Below are 21,157 nucleotides of genomic sequence, written 5' to 3' on the forward strand. Positions count from 1 at the left end.
GCAGAAAGCAATGAAAAGAAACCATGGAGGGTAACCTGAATGGGAAGAAAGCAAGTCACAAAAGAAAACATGCCCTATGAAACCACCAACAGAAAGTTTGAAAACTGTCGAAAGCTTAGGACTCTACTATTTAAAAATAAGAAACTATTACAGCAAAAGCACAGAAGGCTAGGCACGAAGGAGGTGGAACAGGACCCGTTTGTCCAGGCAAAGACACAAGAAGGATATCAAGGCCCTGACACACAATGAACATAGCAATTAACTGCTCACATCTCCTAGTTACTGGACAGATCAACACACATCTTTGAATACTGTCAGTGCTGAAGGGTTGTTGCCCCCCTGCAAAGCAAGCAGGCAAAATACCCCACCTTTTCTGGCTGTAGACTATGTCCTTAGCAGCTGAAACAGCTACAGTGATTAGCCTTTCTGAGATTATAGGCCTTTCTGCAGAGGTCAGATGCATGCCAAGGGCGTCAGAGAACACAGGGAGGACCCTGTGTGACCCATGCCGGCCACCTTCCTGAAGGAAATGTTGCAGTAAGGGAGGATGGGCAAGGCAGCTCAAACAACTGGAGTCCCTGTGCTCTACCAGTCTGGACTACGGTAAAAACCTTTTGCTCCTTGTGTCAAAAGTAGTGTGCACTCCTTGGCACCAATGAGGCAGCCAGGCCTCTGCTATATGTGTTTTGTTTAATATTAGGGTTTGTAGCAAAATATAGCTCACTCCTGTGAATACATTTTTTCCTCTGTCTGATGGTCCCCCTATAAAAGCCAGGCTGTGCTTGAGCATGAGGTCCTACTGCCCCAGCCTCCTGAGTGAGCATGGGGATGACAGGGCTGGGTTTTAAAGGAAATTCTCGTGGGCAAGATGGTGGAAGTCAAAGGCTCCCTCACCAGCTGGAACTCGCTTCTGCGGCTGAAGGCTTCCCTGATCCCGGAGTCTCTCCAGAGTGCGCTCAGGGCTGGCACGTAAAGTTGGAAGGTGGCAGGCTCCACAGGCAGCCCTGCCTTGTTCTCGAAGGCCATCAGAAACATCCCGTGCTTCTCGTTCTCAGAGTGCTGCCAGGGAATGCCAAGCTTGTCCCTCGCGTCCACAAGCACCCTCGAGCCCTGGAAGAAAGTTACAACAGAAGGTTTAACTATGCTCTGGGCTCCCAGAGGAGACCCGTAACACTGGCTGCCACACTCAGGACACTCACACACCATCAAGTTTGCAGCCAGTGCATGTCTCCTTGTCTGTCCTGGCACGAGTGTCTCAATTCTCAGGACCATGGCTAGAATCCTCTAAGAGGAAAGCCTCAATTGGGGAACTGCAGAGATTAAAGTAATCTGTGGGGGACCGTCTTGATTATTAATCATGTAGGAGAGTCCAGTCCACCCTGGGCAAGGTGGTTCTGTGCTGTATTAGAAAGCTAGCCGAATGAGCCAAAGAGTGAACCAGCAAGCCGGATTCCTTTATATTTTCTGCTTTAAGTTCCTGCCCTGACTTGCTCAAAGATGTACTGTGACCTTCAAATGTAGGATGAAATAAACCCTTTCCCAGACTGCTTTTGGTCAGAGCATTTTATCCCAGTAGTGGAGAGGAAACTAGAACAGCAGTCTATAACTACAGGCAGAGGTTCTCGTGCAGTATCTCCCTCTTCTCCTGGGAAGACACTGGGATGGCGTAGTGAATGGGAAGAGAGTGCCAGCACATTTAGCTACACTGTCCTAGGACTGTCAACTCCTAACAAGATACAACTGCTTGTCCCAACTCAAAACAAGCAGGAAGTCATGCACACAGGCAGTGAGCGACCCCGAGACAGGAAAAGACAGAGCTGCCATGTGCTGAGGCCATCCAGCAGGAGCCAAAGCCCCATGCACTGTTCCTCTGTGCTGCCGGCAGAAACTGCTGTCCATTCTTGCCCTCACTTCCTCCGTGTTAAAAATATACCGAGTGCTTCCCTGCCCTTCCTCTCCTAGCAGACAGGGTCAAGGGGATGAAGCAGGAGCCTACATCAAACAGTGCTAGGAGATGCCTGGCCTGGAAGAACTCTGTTTCAGGGGAGGTTTCCGGTCACCCATCCTCTCAGACCACTGCTTCAAGACTGGCCAGGCAGAGCCTGTGAGGTCTTCACTGAGTGCCTGAGGTTCACTCGGCTCAGTACTGTGTAGAGTAGTGGAGTTACCAAGAAGGCAGTGGTAGGAAAGACTTTGCCTTGCCTGCCTGCCAGTCTACAGATCACCAGTTCCATTTCTGCCCATGCGACATTTTATCTGTTTTCATTGTTGTGTGCATGTGGGCGCACATGCCTGTGCTCTCATGTGGAGGCCAGATGAGACTATCTGGTGGCATCCTGTTCTATTGCTCCCCACCTCTCCTTCTGTCTCCATCCCCACAGGGCTACAGTTACAGATCCAGTTTTCATGTGGGTGCAGGTGATTCAAACTCAGACCTTCACACATGCACAGCAAGGAGAGCCCTTACCCAGCAAGCCAACCACCCGGACCTACCTACCTACCTATTTATGTATGTGTGTGTGTATGTATGTATGTATGTATGTATGTATATACTTAGGTACGTGTATCTGTGTGTATGTATGTATGTATGTATGTATGTAATGTATGTATGTATGTACGTATGAGATAAGGACTCAGACAGTGCAGGCTGGCCTTGAACTTCGTACCTCCTACCTCCACCTACTGAGTGCTGGGATGGCAGGCATGTACCACCCTACTCCACATACCCTTTTAAAAAATTAAGCAGCAGCTTTACTGTGCTATGTGCATGCGCTGCCTGGTGTGCCCATGACAACTGCATGGCTCCATGGTTTGTTTCAGTTGTCCTTCTCCTAAGATACCTCATCCTATCCCAAGGCAGGCCTTCATCAGCTATGTGTCTTCACAGCTCAGCTGTAGCCTTGGGCTGATGCTTTAGCTTCTGCTCTTGCCTTGACCCACTGGGGCAACGTAGTGATACCTCAGTCACTGCTGCACGTCTAACCGACAGGAATGACTTGTGGAGGTGTCACCCCCTTGGAGTCGGTGTGATCGTACTCACATTATCATTCACTCACTAGGCATGGAAGAAAATATGTGCCGAGCACATAGCTGACAACGGAGTTGTGCTAAGAATGTATAAAGAACACCCAAATTTTGAGTGGTGAGATGGCTCAGCAGGTAGAGACGCTTACTGCCAAACCTGACTACCGGAGTTCAATCCTCTGGACCCACATGAAGTAAAGAATCAACTACCTCAAACTGACTTCTAAGCTCCATAATGCAATATTACCCGGCCCCCTGGCATAGTAATAAATTTAAGTAGAAACTCAATAGTTTCTAGCCTAGTTAGGAACTGGGTGAAGGACATCAAGGGATGTCAGAAGAGCAGGCCCAGCCAGCAAGTCAGCAGATGCCCACAATGGTCAGCCTGGGAAAGCAGAACAGGCTTTGGCTAAAGACACACCCATTTACATAGGGACAAACCTATGACCCAGCACTGGGGGAGGGTGAAAGTACTGGGAGATTCCGAAGCACCAAAGCATTAGAAAACTAAACACATTGGGACACAGTCCAGGGAACTCCCTCTCAATCATCCATCCCAGAGAAACCAAAACCTGTTCACAAAAACCGTCATAAGAAGGTGCATATGGTATGGATGGTGGAACATTCTCATGCTATGGAATACTACTCAGCAATTAAAAAGGAATGGTGAGTGGTGGGACTTGGCTTAAGGGTAGAGTGTTTGCTTAGTATGCAGGAGGCCCTGTGTTCCATCCTCGGCACTACAGGAAAAAAAGGGATGGGTTTAACCCTGGAACTGATCAATCGCCATGGTAACCTGGGACCTCAGGTACACTACTCTAAAAGATCACGTTACACAACAGTTTGTATGATATTTTCTTCCCCGTCTCCAGGCCCCTACAGAATGTTCTCTGAAATGATGATGTGAGGATGGACAGTGTGTGGTGGCTATGGAGGCTGGTGACGGGAGGAAAGGATGCTGATGACAAGGGACAGACAGCACAGCACCTCTGTGATCCTGACTGTGATGGTTATGCAGCCACTGTACCCATGCTCATTTCCTGGCTTTGCTACTGTACTGTAATTATGTGTGTCACAACAGTGGAGAACGTTGGCTGACACTGCTCAGACTAGCTTGGCAACTTCCTGCAAACCTATCATTATTTCAAATAAAAAGGCTTTAGAAAGTTCACCAGCAACCACAGCAGTCTATGCTCCAATGATGGGTCAGGGGACAGGAAATAGAGTCAGAACTGAGAGCAGGAAAAGGTGAGGCTCCTGAGGTTCTAATGCCCTATCAGGAACTGGGTCTTCAGCAGATGGTGAGTGTGGCCATGGGGAAGTCACCTGGGGGCTACTGTGTCTGAGCAAGCCCTCCCAACTCTCCTGACTCATCTGAGCCTTCCTGCCTCCTGTTTTCTCAGACCACACCGTCTTGTCTCTACCTTCCCCAAAGGACAAAAGCCTGAAGGTTGACAATGGATCAGAGATGACTCCTACTTTGCACATTAACCTGAGCATGTACAGAGGCCCCTTTGTTGAAACCAGGAGAAGATCCCTGTTCTGCCAGGCAATGGCAGCCTGAGCCTGGCAGAACAGTTGGGACAGGATTTTAGCCTTCACCTACCCTGGATCAGGAAGCCAACCCACCCAACAGATGATATGTGCAGCCCTACTATGCTACTTTGTGGCATCTAGCCCTTTTCTGAGACAGGGTCTTGTGACACAGCCCAAGTTGGACTTGAACTCTCAGAGAGCCTCTTTGTCTCTACCTCCCAAGGTCAGCTTCAAAGGTATTTTTAGCTTAGTAAGGGGTGTGACATCACTCAAAAATCTATAACCCAGGTCAGAAACAGGCAGACTTGTTTGTTATCTAGGCACTTGGGAGGCTGAGGCAAGAAGACCAAGTTCAAGGACAGCCTGGGCAGTTTAGGGTTAAATTTTATCTCAAGAAACAAAAGCACAAACACAAAAGAGATGGTGGATCTTTAGAAGGGTCATTTTTTCTGTAGCAGAAACAAAAGCTTTGCCTAAACTGATTCACAGGTCCAGGAGCCTTCCTCTGCACTGCTGGGGACACTGGCTGGGCTTCAGATGTGCTTGCAGGGCCTGTGAGATGGCCCAGGGGTAAGAGCACTTGCCACCAAGCCTGGTGATCCCAGTTCCATCCCTGAGATCCATGTGGTGGGAGTAGAGAAGTGACTCCTGAAAGTTGTCCTGTGACCTCCATATGTGTGCTATGGTACAAATATTTAAACAATTCAGATAGTGTACACACACACACACACACACACACACACACACACACACACACGCAATTAAAAATAAAAGGAAGGCAAAGGAAAAGATCTTAGAGGGAAAAAAAAGAACCGAGGAGAGGTACCAGAGTCTTAAAAGGTAAGATGTGTGTGAGTGTGGTGGTACAAGTTTGTAATCCCAGAATTTGGGAGGCAGAGGCAGAAAGATTTTGAGTTAAGGCTCCAAAACAAGATTTTTGTTGCTTCCAAAAGCCCAATTGGAGGTGAGAGACTGCACAGTGTAACAGTATGGCAATATTTTTAAATAAAAGACCAACTTTCAGCCAGGCAATGGTGGTGCACACCTTTGATCCCAGCACCTGGAGGCGGAGGCGGAGGTGGAGGCGGAGGCGGAGAGGAGGCTGAGAGGCAGGGGCAGGCAGATCTCTGAGTTCAAGCCTAGCCTGAGTTGCAGGACAGCCAGGGCTATACAGAGAAACCCTGTCTCAGAAAATAAAACAAAATGACAAAAAAGAGGCCAAGTTCCTAAATAAGAAAGCAAAGAAAACCTAAAACCTCAAATATACCTAAAGAAGAGAGAGAGAGAGAGAGAGAGAGAGAGAGAGAGAGAGAGAGAGAGAAAGAGAGAGAGAGAAAAGAAACAAACCAGAAGTTGACAGACTGGAGTCTCTAACAGCCAGAGGAAAGCCCCAAGTGACTCTTACTGCAGATTTAATCTGTTGACAGCTGTACATTTCAGTCAGTTGTGAAAACATAAATAAGGTCGTAAGCAGTTTGATGACTTCATTGTAGAACAGAGCATTTTAAACTGTTCAAAGAGCACCTTTAAGACAACTTATAAATCTAGCCTATTGAGAACCGAGGCCCTGTCTAGTGGGCATGCAGCTTTGTTTCTCTCTCTCTCTCTCTCTCTCTCTCTCTCTCTCTCTCTCTCTCTCTCCTCTCTCTCCTCTCTCTCCTCTCTCTCCTCTCTCTCTCTCTCTCTCTCTCTCTCTCTCTCTCTCTCTCTCTCAAAGATGAGGATGCAAACTTGAGAATCCAGGTCTCATTTCCAGTGGATTTTTAGCCCCTGGTCACCCAGTCTTTCCAGAAAACAGACTAAAGCTATGCTGGACGTCGGAAGCTGGAAAAGAGACTTGGCTCTGGCGGTGAACAAAGCATGCTGGGTTTGGATGAGCTCTCACGGCGCATGTGCACTCGGGAAACGTTGGTTAAACCACAAGGGCTGAGTGGCTAGCTGCTGGTCACCGTCCAAATCAACGAGAGGCTGCCAGAAATGTAAACAGGATGCGTTTCTGTAAGTCGATGAATCCGGCAGGCAGAGGCAGCGCCTCTCTGTTCTCTCTGGAACCAGCAGCAGGAATATTCCCATTTGAAGGCCGGGGAGATGACAGTGCAAAGTAAAGGCAGCCAGGACACCCAGCCACCCATTTACAACAAGAGGTGGATAGGACCCCTGGTGGCTTTGTCCACTGCCTCTCTCTGGGATACACAAGCACATTATTCTACTAGGAAAGCCACCCACAGAGTTCTACCAGCAGCCCAAGGCAAAGAAAAGTGCCAGGCAATGGGAAAAGATCCAAAAGGCTAGAATGTGGCTCCCGCTCCCAGGGTGCTTTCAAAGATTCTCAGAGCAAGACAGAGCAGAGCCCTCAGATGGAGTCTACAGATAAGCTACAAAGGAAGGTCAGAACAATGGAGGGATAGCCAGAAATGCCACCGATGGTGGGAGGCGACGTTTAAAGACAGATGATGGGCCAGCTAAAAAATCTGGAACCTCTTTGGTAAGAAATGGGGACAAACAAAAGGTTTTGGAAAAGGAACATGAGGCCTAGCTCTGCCTCCAGATCTGTGGAAGGTGGGGCCTGTCAAGAAGGAGGAACAGAAGGCAGGGCAGACACAGAAGGTGATCAACTGCCCCGACTGGGAGTCAAACAAAGGGAAGGGGCAAACCACCAAGAGAACTCAGAGCAAGCTGAGAGCAGAGGGGAGATGAAGCTTCGGCAAACTTAAATTAGTGAGACAGTGGGAAATTCTAATCAAAGTCTTCAGAAAATAAATAGACCTAGAGGCCAAACTGGATTTTGCTGGGTGAGGTGGCATATGCCTGTGATCCCCACACAAGGATCAGGCTACATAACAAAGTGGTTGCCAGTCTGCAACACCTGAAACCCTCAAACACAACACAAACCCCTAAACTGACATAAAACCTCCAGGGTTTAGGAGATGCAGAGAAACAGGGCATCACCACTGACCTTCAACTGCCTAGAACAGGGTTTTCTGAAAGTTAAAGACTGGGGAAAGAGGACTCCACTGCCCGCTCAGGTTTCCTCAGCTCTCCCAGAGCGGTGTGTGAAACCTGGGTGCGAGAGCTCGAACTCCACTACTTAGAGGCTTCCGAAAACCACCACCTGCAGCAGCTCACAGCCAAGTCCCTCCTTGCCTCTCTGCCAGGTGTCAGGCCAGAAACCCTGGAATCTTCTAAACATTTCGCCAAATGTTATAAAGACAAACACGGAGGGGAAAGGAGGCTTTCCTGTTAATGCGCTTAGCACTGACAAGCAAGAGTAAACAAACACCCAACCACTCCAGCCCCATATGCTCATTCCGTGTCTTCTGATTCAAGCCTGTGAAATAATCTCCATGGTATTTTAAAGGAAGGAAATACGATGCAATAGTAAATACTGGAATAAACTGTTCATAGCAAAGGTGTTTCATAGGATTTTTGTTCCTAGTGAAACAGCCATATAGAGTCAGGACCACCAAATCTGAGTGAGTACACAAGTGTGCTCTCTCCAGGCTGAGCTGTACATACGTTCTCCTGTGAGCACTACAGGTGCAGGCCCTTGCTGGCATCCAGCATCAACCAAGGTTTAGAGGCAGATTTTAGGAATAACGATAACAGGTTGTGAGGAGGTTTTGGCAGAAGGACAAGTAGTTTGGGGTTATCCTTGGCACAGTGAATGAGGCTAGCCTAGGATATAGGAGATCCTGTCTCAAAAAAAAAAAACTCAACAAACATATAATCGATCAACCCAGGATTATTTCCAGTGGATGCAAAGTAGAAAAACCATTTAGGAATCCCCTTGGTACCTATCTGACTTTCTTTGTGAGAAATTACAGCAAGTTAAATTATGGAATTTCTGGGTTGAAATTTATGCATAAAAAGCTAGAAAAATGGCCCAGCTGTTAAGAGTGCTTACTGATGTTGCAGATAACTGCAGTTCAGTTCTCCACACCTATATGAGGCAGGGCTCAACCACTTGTAACTCCAGTTCGAGGGAATCTAGCTCCTTTGCATACATGCGCGTACACACACACACACACACACACACGCACACACGCACGCACGCACGCACGCACGCACGCACGCACGCACTATATGGATAGTATGGAGAGAAGGCTCAGCCAGTCAGAGCATGGCCTGCCAAGCCTGACCACCTGTGTTCGACTGGGCTCTGACCTCTACACATGCACTGTGGCAGGTGCGCACACTTCCACACAGGCAGTGAATAAATGTTTAAAAATATTTTAAAAAATAAAACACATGCACATTTATTTATTTGACACTTTTGACAAGTAGTTCTAAAGTAGTCTCAAAAAAGATAACAATTTATATATTGACACTTTGTAGCTTTTTTTCACTGTCTAATTTTCCCAAATTGAAATTTTTTCTTTTTCTTTTTGAGACAAGATTTTAGTCCTGGCTGTCCTGGAACTCACTCTATAGACCAGGCTGGCCTTGCACTCACAGAGATCCCCATGCCTCTGCCTCCCTAGTGCTGAGGTTAAAGGCATGTGCCAGCATGTCTGGATCCAAATTGTTGTTTATCAATCCATTTTACTTAAACTATCCATCATCAATATATAAAGCTATCTTCAAACCACAGGCCAGAAAATCAAGAACAGAAGAGAAAATGCAGCAGGCTCACTAACTCCATCCTGATAGTACAAAGTAGAAAAGCCAGAAAAGTAACTATCTGGGTTCTATCCATCAGACAGACTTTCACATTCAATCTTTATATCGGCAGTAAGCAGCCATTCCTAAGTAATAAAGTGATACATAAAGTAATAAGGTCTCCACTTAGTAATCAAAATGCCTACTGTTGGGAGGCCCAGCCAACACTTCCAACAGAACCATCATGTCAAAGCATAAACTGAAATTAAAAACATTCAGCCTGAGTCCAGGAAAGCCTTGAATTTGATGGGCAAGCTATCAATAATGACTGTCTACATGAAACCCTGGCACATTAAATAAGGTGTAAGGGAAACCTAGCTTGCTCATGGTCCTCGTTCCTTGCCTCTAGATCTATGTAGCACAGAGTGGGGAAGGTGGGGGAAGCACTGTCCAGCAGCTATGAGGCCCCAAGTTCCAGCCTCAGTCCTTCAAAACCCAATCTGATAAGACCTTATGGACGAGGGAAAGCTTCACAGAAGATAAAATGATTAATAGAGAAAATAAACTCAATGCTAACATAAACATCAGCAAACATGTTCTTGGGCATGTCAGTAAATTTAGGATCAGCACTAAGTGGGCTCTTGCTGAGCTGTCACACGGAGCAGCATTTCAAGTTAAGTGGCAGGTTTCAGACATAAACAGACTTGGGAGCGTGTGGCTGTTTGGCTCCCAGGAGAAAACTCTGGCGACATAACACCACCTGGCCATGGCAGAGCCACTGTACATAATTAGAAGAGACAGGACTGCTGGGACCCAACTTCCACCTCAGCACCCCAGAGCCTGAACCACCAGGAGCTGGAGTTCAAGGCCAGCCTGGGCTACAGAGTAAGGCCCTGTCTCACACCCTCATCTACTCTGGCATGTTGATGGCTATTTCCTGCAGTTTAGGACTTCAGCAGTCACTCAGGCACCTGCCTTCCATGGACTGGATGGTACCAGCATAGATAGCTGAGAACAAGTCTTAAGCTGTACCTAATTAGCACTTACAGAAGGGCAGGGTCGGTCCCTGCAGTTCCAACATCTGTTTCAGGAATCTGCTGATGTATTTTCTTTCCACTCAGCCTCTCCTCCCATCTTTACAGTGATTTCCAATTTTCTACACACCTCAATCCATGGAAGGCTCAGGATGGGCTCCATCTGGAAGTCTAGGTCCCTGCCATCAAGTATGTATTCAGAAAAATCACTCCAGGCTCTCTGTAGACTGCCAAAAACAGCTGCCAAAAGGCTAGTCCCCAAAGCCTGCGCCTCCCCTGCAGGCTAACCATGGGCTGTACAGTTCCTAGCACTCAAGTTAGGAGACAGCATGTACTCAGAGGGCAGCAGAGGCTACAGGTGGGAGTAACATTCCTTATGTCTCATGTCCAGCTGTTGGCAAACTATAGCCTTGCAGCTGGATGGTTGCTGGTCTTCTGACTAGTGTCCTTGCAGCTACGTTTGTCCCATCATTCTGCTCTCAAAACCAGCAGCCAGACATCTGACTGCACCACGTCAGTTTAAACAACTCATTGGTTCAAATCCCCACAAGGTTCCCCATTGGATTCAGATGAAAGCTGGGCTTCTGACCTCACTTCCTTTTACTTATCCCGGTGGCCTGTTCTTCTGTCTGGAGGCCTTAGGCTAAGACTCTCTCATCCATCTTCCACATACCTTTGTTTTTCTCTTTAGCTAACACTCATTATCTTACTCATTTATCTTTACTAAGTTACTATCTATTACCCTACTGGGATGTCAGCTCCAGGAGGACAGGATTGTTTGCCATGTCCCCTCCCATGTCCCTTGGCCTATCACACACAACAGATGCCCTTGTGAGAGGAAGAATGAAAGGTTCTTAGGGTTATCACTTGCAAAACAATATCAACTGTCCTTTTGTCCCACAGGCTGCAGAACGGAATGCCCAAAGGTGTCATTCTTGAGACAGCAGCCTAGGCTGGTTCTGGGATCATAGGAGTGCACCACCACACCACAGTTGTTCCCCATTATTTATATGAATAGATGTGTAATATACCAATGTATATTGGTCAACAGTATACACACAACACACAAAAACATCATTAGCCAGTTTTCCAGAGGGAGTTCCACCATATAAGCACTAATCAGTGAGGTTAACAAATGCATACTGGCTCATCCAGTATTTGAAAAAAAAAAATAGCTGTATAAATATCTTTACATTCTTTTAAATAAATAGATAATTTTCATATGTGAAAGAAAAAAAAAAAGCACCAATTGATAGAAGAGTTCAACCAAAAGGCCAGCAGCTTAGTTCCCGACACAAGTCCAGAGTTGCAAAGGACTGGCGGTGTTTGCGGGCGGAGCTTCCCTGTTCTGTTTCTCTTGCTTTCAAAGCCTCCAGTTGCTCTTCTGGCTAACAGATACTGACACTTCTTCATGGGTACTAATGGACCTGGTGCCTAGTCTACTGAGAAAGACTCTGATGCTTTATGAGAGGTCTTTCTGGGAGGGGAAGGCATCTCTAATGAAGCATCAACTTAATAATGTGTTGTCAGGGTTTGCTGCACGCCTTCTCTGTTCAGGCTACAGAAAAATACAGAAGGCTTGTGGCTTAGAAAGAGTAGACATCTGGATATATCAGTTCTGGGAGTGGGGATCTTAGATCAAACACCAACTGAGCCCACTGTGGTTAGAGATGCTTTCTGGTTCACAGGAGAGGTCTTATAGATGCTTCCTCATGGGGTAGAGTGAAAGGTCTCTGGGACCCCTTTTTATAAGAACCCTGAACCCATTCATGATTTTGTGCTTGTGACCTCATTACTACCACCTAAAGTATTCATGTCTCATACCACCACACTGGGGGTAGACTTCAGCACTTGGACCTCGGGTGCCACCTCAAGACCACAGCATCACAGATGGGATGAATAATAACAGAAGTTGTTACAGCACGGTTACCAACCATGGCATGCCTTTTAGGGGCAAATTAGGTTTGCGGTGTCTGTGGTATATGTGTGTGTACAAGGCTGTGTATGGGTACACTTACCTGTGTGTGTGTGGGGGGGGGGGGGGGTCCAGGTCAACATCAGGTATCTTTTTCAATGGCTGTTTCACCTTATTTTATTTACTTATTTACTTTTCTGAGACAGGGTCTCACTATATGGTTCTAGCTGGCCTGGAACTATGTAGACTAGGCTGGCCTTGAACTTACAGAGTGATTCTGCCTCTCCAGTGTGCCTGGCCTACAACTTAATTTTTAAAGATTTATTTTATGTGTATATGTTTTGTGTGTGCATGAAGAGGGTGATGAGTCCCTGATTGTAAACTACTATGTGGGCACTGGGAACTGAACCCAGGTCCTCTGCAAGGTCATCTAAGCACTCCTAACTGCGTAACCACCTCTTAAGCCACTCCCCTTATTTTTGAAACAGCATTTCTCCTGAACCTGGAGCTCACAGTTTTGGTTAGACTGGCTGTGAGCAAGCTCCCAGGTAGACTTGTCTCCTCCTAGAGCTGGGACTACAGAGACATGGTACTGTACATGTGAGCATTGGGTATTGCATTCAGCTGTCCACTCCTGCACAGTGCTTTCCCACCTGTGCCATCTCCCCAGATTCATAACTCAGCTTTTGATTGTGACAACAATAAGGTAGAGAAACAGCTTGGGTCCAGGTTCATCAGGCTCTGTTTCAAGTCAATGAGGCAGGACACATTCTCCTCCATCTCTACACACTTGCACATGGGTGCACACACCTGCACTTCTTAAGGATAAATACATATATAAAATCATCAAGAATGTCCTACAGTTGAAATATAATCACCTTATCCCTAATACTAAGATGACGGTGCATGTTTTATAGCTCAAGAACAAAACAAAGTTTCAAAACTGCAAATGTTTGCAAGCTTTGATAAGATGAAGGGAATGTTTGTATTTTCTAAGACCAGGGCATGCATGTGGTACAAACTCTTTCAGGTATAGCTGGTTCAGGAAGGAAACGGAGGCTTCCTGCCAGCAATGTTTGCTGACAGTGCTAATGGCACCAAGGAGTCATGAGTAGACTTGCGGGTCACAGAGAAATGTGGGAACTGAATAATTCTATCTCTGGACCTGGGTTTGATGCCGAAGACAAAGACAGACATCCCAGGACAGCAGTAATGCAACTCAGTCTATGAAGAAGAAAGACGGAGATGAGCAAGTGTCCCTGGTGAGGTGTAGGATGGATCTGCTCCTGGAGAACAGGCTGTAGTGAGGAGGTCTGGATCCATGACCATGCCTAGGTCTACCTGTCTGCAAGCCCTCCTTGTCTACAAGCCAAGGACACAGACTGTGACTGATAAGTGTATGTATCTGGAGTGACCAGATATGCCACTGTTCCTGGGCATTTCCAAGAACATTGACTCTGAGGCTCAGTAGAGCACAGCTAGTTGTTCCCAGTGCTGGCGAGCACCTTCTTGCCCCTGACAGCCTAGAGAAAAGGCCCAGGAAGGAGGGCTCTGCCTTTTCCCTGCCTTGCTGCTGGAGCCAGGACACCTCACTTGTCTCCTGCTCTCTCACACTGGGGCTTTCACTGCCAGCTCCCCATGTTCTCAGACTCTGGAATGTTCTCAGCCTGGATTTTACCCTGGCTTCCCTGCTCTTCAGGCTGGCAGATCACTGACGGCTCAGTCTCCATATTCATGGAGCCAACTCCTCACATGGAATCGCCTTTCACACAGCCATGTATCCTCTCGGCCATTTCCCTGGCGGGCCCTGGCCAGGCAGAGATTAGGAGGCTCCACTTGCTACTAGCAATGCTGCCTCTGGGAGCTGAACTCATTGCGCCTGCGCCATCACCCAGAAGCCCTCCAAGCAGCAGCACTCTCATTTCCCAGCTGCACTAGTTCTGAGCACAAGCAACACTGATGGTAGACTCTAGTAACCTGGGTCAGGCTGGCATGGAGGCTGAGTAAGTCTGGGCTATAGTGTGGTGACCTCTTAAAATGGGGAGTGAGTGGTAGTGATTGGGGTGACAGTAGCACAACAGGCAAGCACGGAGACCTGAGTTCCCAGTTCCTGTTAAAAATTCCCAGCACATGTGTTTTAAATAGCTCGATGTGCTAGTGCCATACTTGTAACCAGTACTGGGCGGGTGTGCGTGCACACGTGCACACGCACACACACACACACACACACACCTCCAATAGTGTGGATTAAAGACAATTACAGACCTCAGAATAAACTACCTTTCAACTTCATCCACACTCAAAGTCACAAACTAAGATTATGGAGGGACTTCTTTAGCACCCCTGAGGCCTTCCGCGTGCTTACTCCCTGCCCCACCTCCTGCCCCCCAGCTCCTTGTTCTGCTTTCTGCCTAGCTGCTTGTCACAACACAGAGTTTCAGAGCTGAGTTTATCAGCCAGTGTCTGACACCTCGAGTCACTGCAATCCCCAAAAGCATCCCCTGTCCTCCGCACACTTTCTTCTTGGTATGGTGTACCACAGGAGTCTATAGAGGCCTCTCTGTTAGGCTGTACTATGCACCAGGCCTAGGACACATTTTATTTCTAAAGACATTGTTTCCATCCTGTGACAGCCCGCTGAACCTAATTTACTTAGCCCCCAGAGTTGCTGTGTACCCCGTACTGTGGCTGAGTCCCTGAGAAGCTGACCTGTAGAGGAAGAACATGGACAAGTCAGCAGAAGGCAGGGCAGCCTGCAGCACCACACTGTGTTCTGCTCCATGGGAGCCAGCTGTCTGTGGGAAGGAACTCTCAAAACCAAGCTGCCAGAGGCCACAAAGAGAGTGGCACTGAAGCTGACCTTAAGAGGAAGAGCCAGTGTGGAGGAGCTGTGGCAGTTTCCCTGGCAGGAGAGATCTCACAGGCAAAGGCCCTGAGGTTTGCATGTTTACAAAACTAAAACACTGGAGAGGCCATGACTATGTGGAGAACAGGTATCACAGTGGCAGTGGGCACTGGGCTAACGCTGTGGTCTAGGCTTCAGTAGGCCTTTTAGATTTGTCCTTGACTACTGTTTGACAGTGAATAAAATGATTTGTGACTAAAGAAATTTAATATCAAGGCTTTTGTCTTATACTGACAGATAAAGCTTCTACACAGTACATAAGAGATTCTCTGTAGTTTCACTTTAAAATATTTTTTAAAAGGGGGCTGAAGAGCTTGCTTAGTGAGTAAATTGTATGTCATGCAAATATAAGGACAGAACTGGGAAGGCATGGCTATTGCCTGTAATCCTAGCACTTGGCAGCAGTTGGCTAGCTAGACAAACCATTTGGCAAGCTCTGTGTTCAGTGAGAGACTGCCTCAATAAAGTGGAGGAAGACACCCACTGTCAACTCAAGTCTCTACACTCACACATATGTATCCACATGTGTGTGTCCTCAACCCTTACACATGCATACATAACACACACACACACACACACACACACACACACACACACACACACACATAAAATTTTTTGCTTAAGGAAGGCTAGGATAGTGCTTGCCTGCAAGCTTAAGGGCCTGAGTTCAATCCCCAGAGCCTACACTAAAAACAAAACCTGGGAATAGTAATGTATTTGTAATCTAAGTGCTAGAAAAGTGAACATGGGTTTCACAGGTCTGACTGGCCAGCCAGCCTTGTCTCAAATCACAAGGTGGCCAGCACATGAGGAACATCAAAGGTTGTCCTCTGACACATACACACACCCCTCCCTTCGAGGAGTGCAGTATAATTTAGTGTTTATTTCACATGCACGAAGCCCTGGGTTACATCTCTAGCACCTAAAAGAAAAATTCTTTGTCAGTTTGCCAAGGGAGATCGTCCATTTGGGAGCTTGGACTTATGTCACACGTTTATCCATGTGTGGACAACAAAGCTACTCTCAGATCTGGTCACCACTGGTGAAGATGCCAATGAAACTGAGGACACTGCTTGCCTTACACTTACACAGCACCAGGTCTAGGGGAAAGCCAGGACTGTAAGAAGCTGTGTTTGTCTGCTTACTCTGAGGTCATCAGAGACTGCCTTCTCTAGGGCTGGGCAATGCTAAGAAGCCTGTAATTCAGTCTGCATTCACAGGGAAGCCCAAACCTCAAAGCCTTAGGAGCAGGCCAACACCAGACTGTCAAAACCAAAGGATAGAATTAAGGTCTCTCTCCACACCACCCTCAGTCAGGAACTATGGGTTGTACGGTAGGGAGGGGGTGAGCTATGGTGACTCGAGTTCAACCCAGGACAAAGAGATACTTCTGTACATGGCCATCTTTTAGGGGATGGGTGGGCAAAACAGCTGATCAGATGGCCAGAAACTGACTTTGCATCTCAAATGGAATGTCCCCCAGAAGATTCAAGTGCCTCCTTAGTAAACTACTGTCATGAAAGGTGTAACCACTGTTGTCACTGTGTGGTGGATCCCATCCATAATAGCAGATTAGCGTTTGCTTCTCCTGTTACACGAGCTTCTATATATTGTTTTCTGGCTACCATGTCCTTTTCAGCTGACCCCGGGGCTCTGGTTCCTTTCTCTTCCCTATGTGACTGCATATGTCAGTGGTCCCCAGGAACAGGCTGAATCCTCTCTCTCTCAGCCTCAGAATCACCTGGGGAATTTGAACCCCAAGACTTCAGGCTGAATCTCAAACTTCTTGATTCAAGGTCTTGGGGGCTGCAGCCCAGGCTGAGCACTTCTGGGGGCCAGTTCTGTGGCTCCCAAGGCTGCTGCCTGCCTAACCAGGACAAGACGATGGTGGATTCCATGTTTCTTGGCACCTAAGAACCATAGGAGAATCCCTTTTCTGCACCTCTGGTGTTGCGACACCTGAAGCCTTGCTGATAGGAGAACATGGCCCTTTCCAAGACAAGACATACTCTTCTGTGACAACACTTCATGTCTGACCAGCCAACACAGAGCACACACTCGGAGGCACCTCTTTGAAGTTCTGCTGGCTTTCCCCTGCTTCATGCTTTATTCCTCTGCCCTAGTCACTCAGGGCCAGGTGCTTGACAAGCAGGGACTATTCTGTAGCCCCCAACATGATTTAAACTGTCTGATCCTAAACCTCTTATTTGACTTTGCTTGTTTCTTTTCACAGAAACCACAATGGAGGCCAGGCATGGTGTGGCAGTTCCTGCTTCCCAGACTGGTGAGCACTAAGCCCTTTTCCCAGCTGAATGTCTTCTATTGCTGCTGGAGACAAATCCTAGTGCCCCTTCATCACCCTTTCCTTCTTTTTGCAGGACACAAATTCAGTAAGATCCAATGATATATTTACTGTGCATTGTTCATTAATCTAAAATAAGCTGTGTGGTTTTCCAGACCTTGGAAAAGTCCCTTGAGAAGCAGTGTTGACGGCATCTGGTGGAGCCAGCCTGGCCTGCAACCGCCCCTCGACCCACATCTAAGTACGTTCCAGGGCAGTTCTGGCCACATCACACTAGGGACAGGGGCAAGGACATACAGTGCGGCACTGTAGGGCACAGGGGAAATGGTAAACAACCTGACTGCACATCAGGAGGGAAACAGATCACCACTGTGGCAAGCCATACACTGGTCAGAAGGGACAAAGCTCCGCATACCAACACTAGCAGGGACACAAATAGAAAAGTGAACAATTTTATTTTTCAAACAATGTGTTCAAAGTGGCATCATTTCTTTAAATTTTTAACTAACACACACACACACACACACACACACACACACACACACACACACACACGGTAATAGAAGTATAAGACCATGAGCTGAAAAATCCAGTTGTTGTCTCTGGGCTGAGGGCAGCAGTTATAGGAAAAATAATTATGAAGCTAACAAAATGGCATCTAGCTGTGCCAGGACAAGTCAGGTGTGTACTGAACCCTCTAGGGTAACTAGAGCAACCAGGAGACAGGAATAATCATATCCCAGTTCACAGGTGAGGAAACTGGCTCACAAACTGAAAACCAGGTGCCTTCCAGTGAGGGCAACACACGCACTGGAACGGACCTCCTCCAAGTGGCCAATCCACTTTTCTTATGCTTCCTGCACTCCGCACCCACCTTCTGCTCTTGGGCAAGGTCCTACTCAGCATGCAGTGTGAGAATTACAGGTTGTATCATTTGTCTCTTCCAATCATGGCGTCTATGTATAGCTGGTATGCTCTCACTTGTGTCTGTGGAGGCCAAGGGCTGGCTGACCTTAGGTACTGAAACTCAAAAGTCATCTTTCTCGGTTTTTGGTTGTTTACGTTTGTTTTTGTTTTTAAACAGGGTCTCTCAATGGAACCCAGGGCTCACAGACTAGGCTAGATTGGCTGATGAGTGAGCTCTAGGGATCTCCTGTCTCTGTCTCCCAGTATTGGGACTGTAGCCAGACAGTACTTGTTTTTATGGGTTACTGGGACCTGAACTCAGGTCCTCATGCTTGCATTAGTAAGCACTTTACTGACTGGGCTTTCTCTTTAGTTCTTTCCTCGTAATTAACTGTTTAGGCAACTCAGGGGATGAAGCTCAGGGATTACCTCCGGCTCTTGATTTTACTGAGACTTGCTAGCCTGAAACATATGCAGGCCAGGCTGGCCTTAAACTCCTGGTCCTCCTGCCTGAGCCTCCTGGCTGCTGGGATTATAGGTATGTATGCCATGATACATGGAGACTGTCTACTATATCCCTACTGGATACGTCTACTGGCTGCTGTGCTCTGCCTATTCTCATTGGCCTTGGCTGTCTACAGTCCCAAGGTATGACCCCTCCTGAGTATCATTCCCTGTCCCCTCAGACATCTGCTATTGTGTCTCTTTCACAAGTCTTTGCTCAGCATTCCTGAGTCGGGAAGCTCCCCACAAATCAATTGTTTCCCCCTTCGATCTGCTTTATTCTTATTCATTTCTTATCACTGGCATCACCTCTTTCTCCTTAAAAAAAAATTACTTATTTTAGTGTATTATTAGTGTCTGGGTATTTTGCATGTACGTACGTACGTACGTACGTACGTATGTATGCTTGCATGCATGCATGCATCAGGCATTTGTCTGGTCCCTATGGAGGCCAGGCATTGGATCCCTTGGAACAGGAGTTATAAACAGTTGAGTTGCCTTCTGGGTCCTGGGAATTGAACTCAGGACCTCTGGAAGAACAGTCAGTGCTCTTAACTGCAGAGCCATCTCTCCAGCCCACTTTATGGTTTTTGTTTGTTTTGAGAGGCAATATCAATATGTAGCATAATTTGTCCCGAAGCTTGCAATCCTCTTGCCTCAAATTTCTGGATTCTGGAACTACAGGTACATGGTACCATGCCTGGATCGTGTATTTCTTAATTTACTATTTGTTCCTAGGCTGTTCAACTCCAAGATGGCAAAGTTCATAGCTGCGAGGGCTGTGTCTATTTCAATACTGCTGTCTTCCAGTGCTGAGTTTAGGCCTTAGCAGTAAAGATTTTCTGGACGGAACAAATGTATGCATGAATGAGATATTAACCCAGGACACAGAGACGGAGCGGAGCTGGTGAAGACTACTGTCCAAGCAGTGTGGTTTCAGTTTCAGGTGAAGAAGCATCATGGAAGAAATTTCCAAGTGAATAAGTGGAAGACACATCTAAAATAAGAACAATGATGTCTTCGGCTGTCAGCTGTGAGTGACAGCAGGCACTTGGAATGTTTTGTCGTTTCCTGCCTTCCTTCCTGGGTCTCTCCCACTTGGAAATCTCTCTTCTCAGTTTAATTTTTACGTCTTTGTGAGGGCACTGCACACTAATCACTAGTTTAAAAAGCACTAGAGCACCATGAAATTACTGTTAACAGCTCAAATGGCACTAACACTCAGTACAGTCCATTAAAGTCAGTTTACTGAATTGACAGTGACTACGGACTGGCTGAAAGGCACATCAGGGTTTGGAAGATCCTGGGGAATCGCCATTAAGACTAATTAGACACAGGGCAAAGCAAAGGCAACAGGGAGCTGGGTGGAGACACCTTACAGTATGGGAAAACATCTTTGATAGGTAAATAACTAACAGATTAATATCTAGATTATATAAAGAACAAGTGAAAAGAAATCAAATGCCCCCCAAACAAATGAACCAGTTAGGAAGTGAGCAAGTAAGATGGACAGACAGTCCCTGAGACACGGCACAAATGGCAACTAAATCTGAGAAGATGTTTGGCACCCTCAGCTGTCAGGAGAAAAGGCACATTAAAATGACACGGAGATTCCATCTCACCCCAGCCAGAATGGCCACTATGAGAAGACAAGTGCTGGTGAGGAGGGACACTCACACACTGTTGGTGGAGATGTAAGCAGCTACAGTCACCATGGAAATAAACCCCCGGATTCAGTGACCAGTCCTGATGGTCTACCACAAGGACTGTACTGTTTCCAATAGTGAGGTTACAGACCCTGCCAGATACCCATCAACTGATGAGAGGATAGAAAAAATGTGGTACATACACACAATAGAGTTGTTTTCAGCTGTAAAGAAGAAGAAAATCGGATTGGGGAGATGGGTCAGCAGGTAAGAACATCTGTTATGTGAACACGAGGACCTGAGTTTATATCTCCTGAGCCTATGCAGAAAGCTGGGTGTGGTAGTACATGCCGGTGACCTCACTGCTCATGTGTGTTCTTGTGTTTCTCTCTCTCTCTCTCTCTCTCTCTCTCTCTCTCTCTCTCTCTCTCTCTGTGTGTGTGTGTGTGTGTGTGTGTGTGTGTGTGTATGTGTATGTGTATGTGTATGTGTATGTGTATGTGTATGCGTAGATAAGAGAATCATTGGGGTTTGCTTGTGGTGAAGTCCAGGTTCATCAAAAGCCTGTCTCAAAGAACAAGGTGGAGAGTGATAGTGCAGGACACTCAATGCCCTCCTTGGGTATCTGTGAGTGTGCACAGGCATGTGGACCTGTACACCTGTCCCACATACATATATACCAACACCACACCCCATGCCCACTGCCTGAAGAATGGGTCAATAACATGTCCATCAGATAGACCACTACTCAACTATCTGAGGAAACAGCCTTCTACTTGGAAACAT

At 47.0% G+C, this 21,157-nt stretch overlaps 1 protein-coding gene across 1 annotated transcript in view; it reads right to left on the bottom strand.

The window, feature by feature from the left end:
- The window catches only part of Gna12 (G protein subunit alpha 12), an 81,590-nt gene that overhangs the window by 34,054 nt on the left and 26,379 nt on the right, over window positions 1–21,157 (bottom strand). The window contains exon 2 of the mRNA XM_076923541.1: window positions 895–1,110. Within this exon, the coding sequence (XP_076779656.1) occupies window positions 895–1,110 (216 nt within the window). The remainder of the gene's footprint in view (window positions 1–894; window positions 1,111–21,157) is intronic.

This window comes from Arvicanthis niloticus, chromosome 24 (assembly GCF_011762505.2).
Source record: "Arvicanthis niloticus isolate mArvNil1 chromosome 24, mArvNil1.pat.X, whole genome shotgun sequence".
NCBI lineage: Eukaryota > Metazoa > Chordata > Mammalia > Rodentia > Muridae > Arvicanthis > Arvicanthis niloticus.